The 15,729-nt window shown below is 40.0% G+C and overlaps 1 protein-coding gene across 1 annotated transcript in view; it reads left to right on the top strand.

Moving 5' to 3' along the window:
• LOC108260759 (mucin-17) overlaps positions 1-15,729 on the top strand; it is a 40,078-nt gene that overhangs the window by 9,146 nt on the left and 15,203 nt on the right. The window contains exons 8-19 of the mRNA XM_053677560.1: positions 703-833; positions 1,228-1,289; positions 1,398-1,516; positions 1,783-3,741; positions 5,360-5,490; positions 5,881-5,942; positions 6,051-6,169; positions 6,441-9,122; positions 10,741-10,871; positions 11,262-11,323; positions 11,432-11,550; positions 11,822-15,226. Coding sequence (XP_053533535.1) covers positions 703-833; positions 1,228-1,289; positions 1,398-1,516; positions 1,783-3,741; positions 5,360-5,490; positions 5,881-5,942; positions 6,051-6,169; positions 6,441-9,122; positions 10,741-10,871; positions 11,262-11,323; positions 11,432-11,550; positions 11,822-15,226 — 8,982 coding nt within the window. The remainder of the gene's footprint in view (positions 1-702; positions 834-1,227; positions 1,290-1,397; positions 1,517-1,782; positions 3,742-5,359; positions 5,491-5,880; positions 5,943-6,050; positions 6,170-6,440; positions 9,123-10,740; positions 10,872-11,261; positions 11,324-11,431; positions 11,551-11,821; positions 15,227-15,729) is intronic.

Raw genomic sequence — 15,729 nt, 5'->3', positions numbered from 1 at the left:
CAGTAGCAGATACTTAATAAAATATTCACATACAGTTACAGGTTCTGATTCAGAAGAGTGAGATTGTCTGAGTAAAGTGGGAATCCCCCAACTTTTCAGGAGCAGCCTTCGTGTATAGCCTGCCGGGTACTCTCCCAGGTTCAGGAAGCTGTCCACCGTAAAATGTGCTGTGCACAAGTAAACTTTTGGGTTGTACTGCTCAGGAACAGCATTATAAATAAACAATAACCACCGATTCCTAATTTCGTCCATTTTCGGAAGGCTAATCGAAGAGGTTTTGCTTTCGCAACGAAACACACAGCGTCACTGTGACATGGCGACTGAAAATACTGAAGCCTCGCCTTTTTTCTTCGTGGCTGCCTTTGGGTGGGATGATGCTGAGCATGCACGCTGTGATGTAGAGAAATCACGGAAGTAAATCTGGACTTTGAATGATGCGTTTCGGGCATGTCTGGAGCAGTGTTCTCTGTTAGATAGAATAAATCCCTGTGCGGGAAAATGTGAGTTTTGGAACTTTGCAGAGTTTATACATGGACAAACAGATGCATTATAATCCCAAACAGAAGGAGAACATTAAAAATCATGGTATGACCCCTTTATTTCACTCAGCACATACCTTGGAATTCTCAAAACTCATGTGATGTTGAAATTAATATTTATGTTATATTTATCTTTTGTTTTCTATGTGACATTTTTTCTCAGATTCCTCTACAACCTTCGGCCCAGTTTTTACACTGCAAATTACCTTCACCACTGCAGAGACATTCAATGCTGACTTATTAAACACAACTTCATCTGCCTACACTGAACGTGCAAATCGTATCACCAATAAGGTCTGTTTCTTTTAATGAAAAATGTAAATGCTATGGTAATTGATTACTTACATAATAAAAAATTATCTAGACCAATAGTCATTATTCTTTTATGTAAGTTAAAACATGAATGAATGAATGAATGAATTAATTAATTAAAGCACACTTACTACACTGCTACTATGTATTGCTTTCTTATTATTTTTATGTGCACTTTCATGTTGGTGATCACATTCATAACATTTTACTTCTCTGTAAACAAGAATAAAACATAATGTTATATACACAAAAATTCCAAGCACCTTGTGCATACATCTTCATAGTTTTGTATCAGTGGCAGTGATTTTGCAGCTCTGATATAGACCTGGCTTTGATTCTTTACTGCGATTTTAATTATGGGATTTTCTGTTTTCAGTTTGGGACAGTTTTTCAAACCACATACCCGAACTTCAATAATCTGAAAGTAACTGGTTTCAGGTGTGTATTAAATTTGCTCATGCACCATTTACTGAACATTTTAGATATGATTGTTTCTTATCACTGGGATGATTAATAACCTTTTCAACTGTGTTCTTGTCTATGTAGATCTGGGTCAACCATCTCAGAGTTTAATGCATCATTCAGTGAAACTCTACCTGATATTTCTTCAGTCAATGCCATTATGCTCAGTGCAAATACAAGCTTTAATATTACAAGCCTCAGTGGTAAGCCATGGGCAAAAACATAACTTTGAAATTAAAATTAAAAATTGTAATTTAAGCTCTTGAATTGTAAACAGTAGATCAATTCACTGCATAAAATATGATCATATTGTTCTAACAGTAGTCAGTCTGGATAGCTTTCCCACTTATAATAAGTGGTGATTGTCTAGCTGTCCTATCACCAAAATTTTTATGAAAAATAAAAAACTGTATCTAACTACATATCTTACTGTATGAAATATGTATCTTTACTTTTCTCTTATTTACAGTAAATGGAGTTTCATTTGAACCACCAACGACAACTACAACACAGACTTCAACAACTGCAGCTACAACTGAAATGACAACAGAAGTTCCAGCAAGCACAGACAGAACCATAGTTGCTACTTTGGAAACAGCAACAAGTACTGCGACACTGCTGACTTCAGGGAGTACACTGCAAACGTCAACAGATGTCACATCTGAAACAGGATCAACCACAGCTATCACACTGAAGACATCAACAGCTGTTACATCAGAACCACCATCAACTTCTCCTTCAGGATCAACTCCAGCTACCACCCTGCAGACAACAGGTGTTACATCAGAACCACCATCTAGTTCTCCTTCAGTACCAACTACAACTGTCACACTGCAGACATCAACAGCTGTTACATCAGAACCACCATCACCTTCTCCTCCAGGATCAACTCCAGCTACCACACTGCAGACATCAACAGGTGTTACATCAGAACCACCATCTAGTTCTCCTTCAGAACCAAGTACAACTATCACACTGCAGACATCAACAGCTGTTACATCAGAACCACCATCAACTTCTCCTCCAGAACCAAGTACAACTATCACACTGCAGACATCAACAGCTGTTACATCAGAACCACCATCAACTTCTCCTTCAGGATCAACTCCAGCTACCACACTGCAGACATCAACAGGTGTTACATCAGAACCACCATCTAGTTCTCCTTCAGTACCAACTACAACTGTCACACTGCAGACATCAACAGCTGTTACATCAGAACCACCATCACCTTCTCCTCCAGGATCAACTCCAGCAACCACACTGCAGACATCAACAGGTGTTACATCAGAACCACCATCAACTTCTCCTTCAGAACCAAGTACAACTATCACACTGCAGACATCAACAGCTGTTACATCAGAACCACCATCAACTTCTCCTTCAGGATCAACTCCAGCTACCACCCTGCAGACAACAGGTGTTACATCAGAACCACCATCAACTTCTCCTTCAGTACCAACTACAACTGTCACACTGCAGACATCAACAGCTGTTACATCAGAACCACCATCACCTTCTCCTCCAGGATCAACTCCAGCTACCACACTGCAGACATCAACAGCTGTTACATCAGAACCACCATCTAGTTCTCCTTCAGAACCAACTACAACTATCACACTGCAGACATCAACAGCTGTTACATCAGAACCACCATCAACTTCTCCTTCAGGATCAACTCCAGCTACCATACTGCAGACATCAAGAGGTGTTACATCAGAACCACCATCAACTTCTCCTCCAGGATCAACTCCAGCAACCACACTGCAGACATCAACAGCTGTTACATCAGAACCACCATCAACTTCTCCTTCAGGATCAACTCCAGCAACCACACTGCAGACATCAACAGGTGTTACATCAGAACCACCATCAACTTCTCCTTCAGGATCAACTCCAGCAACCACACTGCAGACATCAACAGGTGTTACATCAGAACCACCATCAACTTCTCCTTCAGAACCAAGTACAACTATCACACTGCAGACATCAACAGCTGTTACATCAGAACCACCATCAACTTCTCCTTCAGGATCAACTCCAGCAACCACACTGCAGACATCAACAGGTGTTACATCAGAACCACCATCAACTTCTCCTTCAGAACCAAGTACAACTATCACACTGCAGACATCAACAGCTGTTACATCAGAACCACCATCAACTTCTCCTTCAGGATCAACTCCAGCTACCACAGTGCAGACATCAGCAGGTGTCACATCAGAACCACCATCAACTTCTCCTTCAGTACCAACTGCAACTATCACACTGCAGACATCAACAGGTGTGACATCAGAACCACCATTAACTTCTAGTTCAGTACCAACTACAGCTACCACACTGCAGACATCAACAGGTGCTACATCAGAACCACCATCTAATTCTACTTCAGGATCAACTACGGCTACCACACTAGAAAAATCAACAGGTGAGACATTAGAATATATATATATATATATATATATATATATATATATATATATATATATATATATATATATATATATATATATATATATAAAATATTCTACGTATGTCGCATAATGTCTTCTTACTTCATTTATGACAATGGAATATTCAGTTATATATGAAAGTATTTTTAAAGGGGTCATATCATGATTTTTAAACATTTTTAAACATTAATTATGTTGTTTATTGGGTGTAATAAAATAGGTAAACATGCTTTAATGTTAAAAAAAGCATTATTTGTCAAATACCATACATTTATTGCAGTACCTCTATTGCCAGACAGCCTAAAAAGGCTCCAATATCTGCAAAACCCCTCCTTCCGTCCTGATTGTCCAGCTCACCCATTCCATTGTGATTGGCCAAAAGCTTTGCGTGTCAGAAATTCAACACCCCTCACCTTTAGCATTAGCCTCCAAGGCTTCTAAAACAATTCTAAGCTGCTAAGCAACATGTCATTGGTTTTACTATATCGGTTCAAGCCAAAGTCCAATTCAGAAAATGCGGATGGTTGAGCGGAACCCACTTTGCAAACACGACTTGAGCAGAACACAGTTGTAAGTTTTCATTTTATAGCTCTGTCACCTTTCAGATACTATGTAAATTCCGACCCTGCTGCTGGGGCTAACTATGCTGTACGCAGCTACTCTGTACATAGGTACTCATGCAATATATCTTTAGAACGCTAAGATTCTTGTGATTTGACTGATATAAACTGTTTCAAGATACAGTCACAACAGCAGCTACAATCAAAGTGTCTGTCAGCCCACCACCATACAAACAAACACTTAAAACTGAGAAAACTTAGCAAACTTTAACTGGCATTTTGTCAGAGGTCTACAACTGAGCCACAACACAAAACTCTGCATTTGAACAGTCAGTAGCAGATACTTAATAAAATATTCACATACAGTTACAGGTTCTGATTCAGAAGAGTGAGATTGTCTGAGTAAAGTGGGAATCCCCCAACTTTTCAGGAGCAGCCTTCGTGTATAGCCTGCCGGGTACTCTCCCAGGTTCAGGAAGCTGTCCACCGTAAAATGTGCTGTGCACAAGTAAACTTTTGGGTTGTACTGCTCAGGAACAGCATTATAAATAAACAATAACCACCGATTCCTAATTTCGTCTGTTTTCGGAAGGCTAATCGAAGAGGTTTTGCTTTCGCAACGAAACACACAGCGTCACTGTGACATGGCGACTGAAAATACTGAAGCCTCGCCTTTTTTCTCCGTGGCTGCCTTTGGGTGGGATGATGCTGAGCATGCACGCTGTGATGTAGAGAAATCACGGAAGTAAATCTGGACTTTGAATGATGCGTTTCGGGCATGTCTGGAGCAGTGTTCTCTGTTAGATAGAATAAATCCCTGTGCGGGAAAATGTGAGTTTTGGAACTTTGCAGAGTTTATACATGGACAAACAGATGCATTATAATCCCAAACAGAAGGAGAACATTAAAAATCATGGTATGACCCCTTTATTTCACTCAGCACATACCTTGGAATTCTCAAAACTCATGTGATGTTGAAATTAATATTTATGTTATATTTATCTTTTGTTTTCTATGTGACATTTTTTCACAGATTCCTCTACAACCTTCGGCCCAGTTTTTACACTGCAAATTACCTTCACCACTGCAGAGACATTCAATGCTGACTTATTAAACACAACTTCATCTGCCTACACTGAACGTGCAAATCGTATCACCAATAAGGTCTGTTTCTTTTAATGAAAAATGTAAATGCTATGGTAATTGATTACTTACATAATAAAAAATTATCTAGACCAATAGTCATTATTCTTTTATGTAAGTTAAAACATGAATGAATGAATGAATTAATTAATTAAAGCACACTTACTACACTGCTACTATGTATTGCTTTCTTATTATTTTTATGTGCACTTTCATGTTGGTGATCACATTCATAACATTTTACTTCTCTGTAAACAAGAATAAAACATAATGTTATATACACAAAAATTCCAAGCACCTTGTGCATACATCTTCATAGTTTTGTATCAGTGGCAGTGATTTTGCAGCTCTGATATAGACCTGGCTTTGATTCTTTACTGCGATTTTAATTATGGGATTTTCTGTTTTCAGTTTGGGACAGTTTTTCAAACCACATACCCGAACTTCAATAATCTGAAAGTAACTGGTTTCAGGTGTGTATTAAATTTGCTCATGCACCATTTACTGAACATTTTAGATATGATTGTTTCTTATCACTGGGATGATTAATAACCTTTTCAACTGTGTTCTTGTCTATGTAGATCTGGGTCAACCATCTCAGAGTTTAATGCATCATTCAGTGAAACTCTACCTGATATTTCTTCAGTCAATGACGTTATGCTCAGTGCAAATACAAGCTTTAATATTACAAGCCTCAGTGGTAAGCCATGGGCAAAAACATAACTTTGAAATTAAAATTAAAAATTGTAATTTAAGCTCTTGAATTGTAAACAGTAGATCAATTCACTGCATAAAATATGATCATATTGTTCTAACAGTAGTCAGTCTGGATAGGTTTCCCACTTATAATAAGTGGTGATTGTCTAGCTGTCCTATCACCAAAATGTAATTTTTATGAAAAATAAAAAACTGTATCTAACTACATATCTTACTGTATGAAATATGTATCTTTACTTTTCTCTTATTTACAGTAAATGGAGTTTCATTTGAACCACCAACGACAACTACAACACAGACTTCAACAACTGCAGCTACAACAGAAATGACAACAGAAGTTCCAGCAAGCACAGACAGAACCATAGTTGCTACTTTGGAAACAGCAACAAGTACTGCGACACTGCTGACTTCAGGGAGTACACTGCAAACGTCAACAGATGTCACATCTGAAACAGGATCAACCACAGCTATCACACTGAAGACATCAACAGCTGTTACATCAGAACCACCATCAACTTCTCCTTCAGGATCAACTCCAGCTACCACCCTGCAGACAACAGGTGTTACATCAGAACCACCATCTAGTTCTCCTTCAGTACCAACTACAACTATCACACTGCAGACATCAACAGGTGTTACATCAGAACCACCATCTAGTTCTCCTTCAGTACCAACTACAACTATCACACTGCAGACATCAACAGGTGTTACATCAGAACCACCATCAACTTCTTCTTCAGAACCAAGTACAACTATCACACTGCAGACATCAACAGCTGTTACATCAGAACCACCATCACCTTCTCCTCCAGGATCAACTCCAGCAACCACACTGCAGACATCAACAGGTGTTACATCAGAACCACCATCTAGTTCTCCTTCAGTACCAACTACAACTGTCACACTGCAGACATCAACAGCTGTTACATCAGAACCACCATCACCTTCTCCTCCAGGATCAACTCCAGCAACCACACTGCAGACATCAACAGGTGTTACATCAGAACCACCATTAACGTCTCCTTCAGAACCAAGTACAACTATCACACTGCAGACATCAACAGCTGTTACATCAGAACCACCATCAACTTCTCCTTCAGGATCAACTCCAGCAACCACACTGCAGACATCAACAGGTGTTACATCAGAACCACCATCAACTTCTCCTTCAGAACCAAGTACAACTATCACACTGCAGACATCAACAGCTGTTACATCAGAACCACCATCAACTTCTCCTTCAGGATCAACTCCAGCAACCACACTGCAGACATCAACAGGTGTTACATCAGAACCACCATCAACTTCTCCTCCAGAACCAAGTACAACTATCACACTGCAGACATCAACAGCTGTTACATCAGAACCACCATCTAGTTCTCCTTCAGAACCAACTACAACTATCACACTGCAGACATCAACAGCTGTTACATCAGAACCACCATCTAGTTCTCCTTCAGGATCAACTCCAGCTACCACACTGCAGACATCAACAGGTGTTACATCAGAACCACCATCACCTTCTCCTCCAGGATCAACTCCAGCAACCACACTGCAGACATCAACAGGTGTTACATCAGAACCACCATCAACTTCTCCTTCAGAACCAAGTACAACTATCACACTGCAGACATCAACAGCTGTTACATCAGAACCACCATCAACTTCTCCTTCAGGATCAACTCCAGCAACCACACTGCAGACATCAACAGGTGTTACATCAGAACCACCATCAACTTCTCCTTCAGAACCAAGTACAACTATCACACTGCAGACATCAACAGCTGTTACATCAGAACCACCATCAACTTCTCCTTCAGGATCAACTCCAGCAACCACACTGCAGACATCAACAGGTGTTACATCAGAACCACCATCAACTTCTCCTCCAGAACCAAGTACAACTATCACACTGCAGACATCAACAGCTGTTACATCAGAACCACCATCTAGTTCTCCTTCAGAACCAACTACAACTATCACACTGCAGACATCAACAGCTGTTACATCAGAACCACCATCTAGTTCTCCTTCAGGATCAACTCCAGCTACCACACTGCAGACATCAACAGGTGTTACATCAGAACCACCATCACCTTCTCCTCCAGGATCAACTCCAGCAACCACACTGCAGACATCAACAGGTGTTACATCAGAACCACCATCAACTTCTCCTTCAGAACCAAGTACAACTATCACACTGCAGACATCAACAGCTGTTACATCAGAACCACCATCAACTTCTCCTTCAGGATCAACTCCAGCAACCACACTGCAGACATCAACAGGTGTTACATCAGAACCACCATCAACTTCTCCTTCAGAACCAAGTACAACTATCACACTGCAGACATCAACAGCTGTTACATCAGAACCACCATCAACTTCTCCTTCAGGATCAACTCCAGCAACCACACTGCAGACATCAACAGGTGTTACATCAGAACCACCATCAACTTCTCCTTCAGAACCAAGTACAACTATCACACTGCAGACATCAACAGCTGTTACATCAGAACCACCATCAACTTCTCCTTCAGGATCAACTCCAGCTACCACAGTGCAGACATCAGCAGGTGTCACATCAGAACCACCATCAACTTCTCCTTCAGAACCAAGTACAACTATCACACTGCAGACATCAACAGCTGTTACATCAGAACCACCATCAACTTCTCCTTCAGGATCAACTCCAGCTACCACAGTGCAGACATCAGCAGGTGTCACATCAGAACCACCATCAACTTCTCCTTCAGTACCAACTGCAACTATCACACTGCAGACATCAACAGGTGTGACATCAGAACCACCATTAACTTCTAGTTCAGTACCAACTACAGCTACCACACTGCAGACATCAACAGGTGTTACATCAGAACCACCATCTAATTCTACTTCAGGATCAACTACGGCTACCACACTAGAAAAATCAACAGGTGAGACATTAGAATATATATATATATATATATATATATATATATATATATATATATATATATATATATATATATATATATATATATATATAAAATATTCTACGTATGTCGCATAATGTCTTCTTACTTCATTTATGACAATGGAATATTCAGTTATATATGAAAGTATTTTTAAAGGGGTCATATCATGATTTTTAAACATTTTTAAACATTAATTATGTTGTTTATTGGGTGTAATAAAATAGGTAAACATGCTTTAATGTTAAAAAAAGCATTATTTGTCAAATACCATACATTTATTGCAGTACCTCTATTGGCAGACAGCCTAAAAAGGCTCCAATATCTGCAAAACCCCTCCTTCCGTCCTGATTGTCCAGCTCACCCATTCCATTGTGATTGGCCAAAAGCTTTGCGTGTTAGAAATTCAACACCCCTCACCTTTAGCATTAGCCTCCAAGGCTTCTAAAACAATTCTAAGCTGCTAAGCAACATGTCATTGGTTTTACTATATCGGTTCAAGCCAAAGTCCAATTCAGAAAATGCGGATGGTTGAGCGGAACCCACTTTGCAAACACGACTTGAGCAGAACACAGTTGTAAGTTTTTATTTTATAGCTCTGTCACCTTTCAGATACTATGTAAATTCCGACCCTGCTGCTGGGGCTAACTATGCTGTACACAGCTACTGTGTACATAGGTACTCATGCAATATATCTTTAGAACGCTAAGATTCTTGTGATTTGACTGATATAAACTGTTTCAAGATACAGTCACAACAGCAGCTACAATCAAAGTGTCTGTCAGCCCACCACCATACAAACAAACACTTAAAACTGAGAAAACTTAGCAAACTTTAACTGGCATTTTGTCAGAGGTCTACAACTGAGCCACAACACAAAACTCTGCATTTGAACAGTCAGTAGCAGATACTTAATAAAATATTCACATACAGTTACAGGTTCTGATTCAGAAGAGTGAGATTGTCTGAGTAAAGTGGGAATCCCCCAACTTTTCAGGAGCAGCCTTCGTGTATAGCCTGCCGGGTACTCTCCCAGGTTCAGGAAGCTGTCCACCGTAAAATGTGCTGTGCACAAGTAAACTTTTGGGTTGTACTGCTCAGGAACAGCATTATAAATAAACAATAACCACCGATTCCTAATTTCGTCCGTTTTCGGAAGGCTAATCGAAGAGGTTTTGCTTTCGCAACGAAACACACAGCGTCACTGTGACATGGCGACTGAAAATACTGAAGCCTCGCCTTTTTTCTTCGTGGCTGCCTTTGGGTGGGATGATGCTGAGCATGCACGCTGTGATGTAGAGAAATCACGGAAGTAAATCTGGACTTTGAATGATGCGTTTCGGGCATGTCTGGAGCAGTGTTCTCTGTTAGATAGAATAAATCCCTGTGCGGGAAAATATGAGTTTTGGAACTTTGCAGAGTTTATACATGGACAAACAGATGCATTATAATCCCAAACAGAAGGAGAACATTAAAAATCATGATATGACCCCTTTATTTCACTCAGCACATACCTTGGAATTCTCAAAACTCATGTGATGTTGAAATTAATATTTATGTTATATTTATCTTTTGTTTTCTATGTGACATTTTTTCTCAGATTCCTCTACAACCTTCAGCCCAGTTTTTACACTGCAAATTACCTTCACCACTGCAGAGACATTCAATGCTGACTTATTAAACACAACTTCATCTGCCTACACTGAACGTGCAAATCGTATCACCAATAAGGTCTGTTTCTTTTAATGAAAAATGTAAATGCTATGGTAATTGATTACTTACATAATAAAAAATTATCTAGACCAATAGTCATTATTCTTTTATGTAAGTTAAAACATGAATGAATGAATTCATTAATTAATGAAAGCACTCTTATTGCAGTGCTACTATGTATTGCTTTCTTTTTATTTTTATGTGCACTTTCATGTTGGTGATCACATTCATAACATTTTACTTCTCTGTAAACAAGAATAAAACATAATGTTATATACACAAAAATTCCAAGCACCTTGTGCATACATCTTCATAGTTTTGTATCAGTGGCAGTGATTTTGCAGCTCTGATATAGACCTGGCTTTGATTCTTTACTGCGATTTTAATTATGGGATTTTCTGTTTTCAGTTTGGGACAGTTTTTCAAACCACATACCCGAACTTCAATAATCTGAAAGTAACTGGTTTCAGGTGTGTATTAAATTTGCTCATGCACCATTTACTGAACATTTTAGATATGATTGTTTCTTATCACCGGGATGATTAATAACCTTTTCAACTGTGTTCTTGTCTATGTAGATCTGGGTCAACCATCTCAGAGTTTAATGCATCATTCAGTGAAAATCTACCTGATATTTCTTCAGTCAATGAGATTATGTTCAGTGCAAATACAAGCTTTGAAATTACAGGCCTCAGTGGTAAGCCATGGGCAAAAACATAACTTTGAAATTAAAATTAAAAATTGTAATTTAAGCTCTTGAATTGTAAACAGTAGATCAATTCACTGCATAAAGTATGATCATATTGTTCTAACAGTAGTCAGTCTGGATAGTTTTCCCACTTATAATAAGTGGTGATTGTCTAGCTGTCCTATCACCAAAATGTAATTTTTATGAAAAATAAAAAACTGTATCTAACTACATATCTTACTGTATGAAATATGTATCTTTACTTTTCTCTTATTTGCAGTAAATGGAGTTTCATTTGAACCACCAACGACAACTACAACACAGACTTCAACAACTGCAGCTACAACAGAAATGACAACAGAAGTTCCAGCAAGCACAGACAGAACCATAGTTGCTACTTTGGAAACAGCAACAAGTACTGCGACACTGCTGACTTCAGGGAGAACACTGCAAACGTCAACAGATGTCACATCTGAAACAGGATCAACTACAGCTATCACACTGAAGACGTCAACAGCTGTTACATCAGAACCACCATCAACTTCTCCTTCAGGATCAACTCCAGCTACCACACTGCAGACATCAACAGGTGTTACATCAGAACCACCATCAACTTCTCCTTCAGAACAAAGTACAACTATCACACTGCAGACATCAACAGCTGTTACATCAGAACCACCATCAACTTCTCGTTCAGGATCAACTCCAGCTACCTCACCGCAGACATCAACAGGTGTCACATCAGAACCACCATCTAGTTCTCCTTCAGTACCAGCTACAACTATCACACTGCAGACATCAACAGCTGTTACATCAGAATCACCATCAACTTCTCCTTCAGGGTCAACTCCAGCTATCACACTGCAGACATCAACAGCTGCTACATCAGAACCACTGTCTAGTTCTCCTTCAGTACCAAGTCCAGCTGTCACACAGCAGACATCAACAGGTGTTACATCAGAACCACCATCAACTTCTCCTTCAGTATCAACTACAACTATCACACTACAGACATCAACAGGTGTTACATCAGAATCACTTTCAACTTCTCCTTCCGGGCCAACTCCAGCTACCACACTGCAGACATCAACAGGTGTTACATCAGAACCACCATCTAGTTCTCCTTCAGTACCAGCTACAACTATCACACTGCAGACATCAACAGGTGTTACTTCAGAATCACCATCAGCTTCTCCTTCAGGATCATCTCCAGCTACCACACTGCAGACATCAACTGGTGGTACATCAGAATCACTTTCAACTTCTCCTTCCGGATCAACTCCAGCTACCACACTGCAGACATCAACAGGTGGTACATCAGAATCACTTTCAACTTCTCCTTCCGGATCAACTCCAGCTACCACACTGCAGACATCAACAGGTGTTACATCAGAACCACCATCTAGTTCTCCTTCAGTACCAGCTACAACTATCACACTGCAGACATCAACAGGTGTTACATCAGAACCACCATCTAGTTCTCCTTTAGTATCAACTACAGGTACCACACTACAGACATCAACAGGTGTCACATCAGAACCAACATCTAGTTCTCCTTCAGTATCAACTACAACTATCACACAGCAGACATCAACAGCTGCTACATCAGAACCACCATCAACTTCTCCTTCAGTACCAACTACAGCTACCACACTGCAGACATCAGCAGGTGTCACATCAGAACCGCCATCAACTTCTCCTTCAGTACCAACTACAACTATCACACTGCAGACATCAACAGCTGTCACATCAGAACCACCATCAACTTCTCCTTCAGTACCAGCTACAACTATCACACTGCAGACATCAACAGCTGTTACATCAGAATCACCATCAACTTCTCCTTCAGGATCAACTCCAGCTATCACACTGCAGACATCAACAGCTGCTACATCAGAACCACTGTCTAGTTCTCCTTCAGTACCAAGTCCAGCTGTCACACAGCAGACATCAACAGGTGTTACATCAGAACCACCATCAACTTCTCCTTCAGTATCAACTACAACTATCACACTACAGACATCAACAGGTGTTACATCAGAATCACTTTCAACTTCTCCTTCCGGGCCAACTCCAGCTACCACACTGCAGACATCAACAGGTGTTACATCAGAACCACCATCTAGTTCTCCTTCAGTACCAGCTACAACTATCACACTGCAGACATCAACAGGTGTTACTTCAGAATCACCATCAGCTTCTCCTTCAGGATCATCTCCAGCTACCACACTGCAGACATCAACTGGTGGTACATCAGAATCACTTTCAACTTCTCCTTCCGGATCAACTCCAGCTACCACACTGCAGACATCAACAGGTGGTACATCAGAATCACTTTCAACTTCTCCTTCCGGATCAACTCCAGCTACCACACTGCAGACATCAACAGGTGTTACAGCAGAACCACCATCTAGTTCTCCTTCAGTACCAGCTACAACTATCACACTGCAGACATCAACAGGTGTTACATCAGAACCACCATCTAGTTCTCCTTTAGTATCAACTACAGGTACCACACTACAGACATCAACAGGTGTCACATCAGAACCATCATCTAGTTCTCCTTCAGTATCAACTACAACTATCACACAGCAGACATCAACAGCTGCTACATCAGAACCACCATCAACTTCTCCTTCAGTACCAACTACAGCTACCACACTGCAGACATCAACAGGTGTTACATCAGAACCACCGTCAACTTCTCCTTCAGTACCAACTACAGCTACCACACTGCAGACATCAGCAGGTGTCACATCAGAACCGCCATCAACTTCTCCTTCAGTACCAACTACAACTATCACACTGCAGACATCAACAGCTGTCACATCAGAACCACCATCAACTTCTCCTTCAGAACCAAGTACAACTATCACACTGCAGACATCAACAGCTGTCACATCAGAACCACCATCAACTTCTCCTTCAGAACCAAGTACAACTATCACACTGCAGACATCAACAGCTGTCACATCAGAACCACCATCAACTTCTCCTTCAGAACCAAGTACAACTATCACACTGCCGACATCAACAGCTGTCACATCAGAACCACCATCAACTTCTCCTTCAGGATCAACTCCAGCTACCACACTGCAGACATCAACAGGTGTTACATCAGAACCACCATCTAGTTCTCCTTTAGTATCAACTACAGGTACCACACTGCAGACATCAACAGGTGTTACATCAGAATCACCATCACCTTCTCCTTCAGGATCAACTCCAGCTACCACACTGCAGACATCAACTGGTGGTACATCAGAATCACTTTCAACTTCTCCTTCCGGATCAACTTCAGCTACCACACTGCAGACATCAACAGGTGTTACATCAGAACCACCATCTAGTTCTCCTTTAGTATCAACTACAGGTACCACACTGCAGACATCAACAGGTGGTACATCAGAATCACTTTCAACTTCTCCTTCAGGATCAACTACAGCTACCACACTGCAGACATCAACAGGTGTTACATCAGAACCACCATCTAGTTCTCCTTTAGTATCAACTACAGGTACCACACTGCAGACATCAACAGGTGGTACATCAGAATCACTTTCAACTTCTCCTTCAGGATCAACTACAGCTATCACACTGCAGACATCAACAGCTGTTACATCAGAACCACCATCTAATTCTACTTCAGGATCAACTACGGCTACCACACTAGAAAAATCAACAGGTGAGACATTAGAATATATATATATATATATATATATATATATATATATATATATATATATATATATATATATATATATATATATATATATAGTATGTATGTCGCATAATTTATTTTTACTTCATTTATGACAATGGAACATTCAGTTATTTATGAAAGTTTTTTTAAAGGGGTCTTATCATGATTTTTAAAAATATTTTTAAACATTAATTATGTTGTTAATTGGGTGTAATAAAATAGTTAAGCATGCTTTAATGTAAAAAAAAAAAAAAAAAAGGCATTATTTGTCAAATACTGTACATTTACTGCAGAACCTATATTCCCAGACAGCCTAAAAAGGCTCCAATGTCTGCAAAACCCCTCCTTCCGAAAGCCCCTCCTTCCCTCCTGATTGGCCAGCTCACCCATTCCATTGTGATTGGCCAAAAGCTTTGCGTGTCAGAAATTCACCCCTCACCTTTAGCATTAGCCTCCAAGGCTTATAAAGCAATTCTAAGCTCCTA

This window comes from Ictalurus punctatus, chromosome 29 (genome assembly GCF_001660625.3).
Source record: "Ictalurus punctatus breed USDA103 chromosome 29, Coco_2.0, whole genome shotgun sequence".
Lineage (NCBI taxonomy): Eukaryota > Metazoa > Chordata > Actinopteri > Siluriformes > Ictaluridae > Ictalurus > Ictalurus punctatus.
The sequence above is the reverse complement of the archived record's forward strand: the minus strand, read 5'-3'. Positions and strand labels throughout refer to the sequence as shown.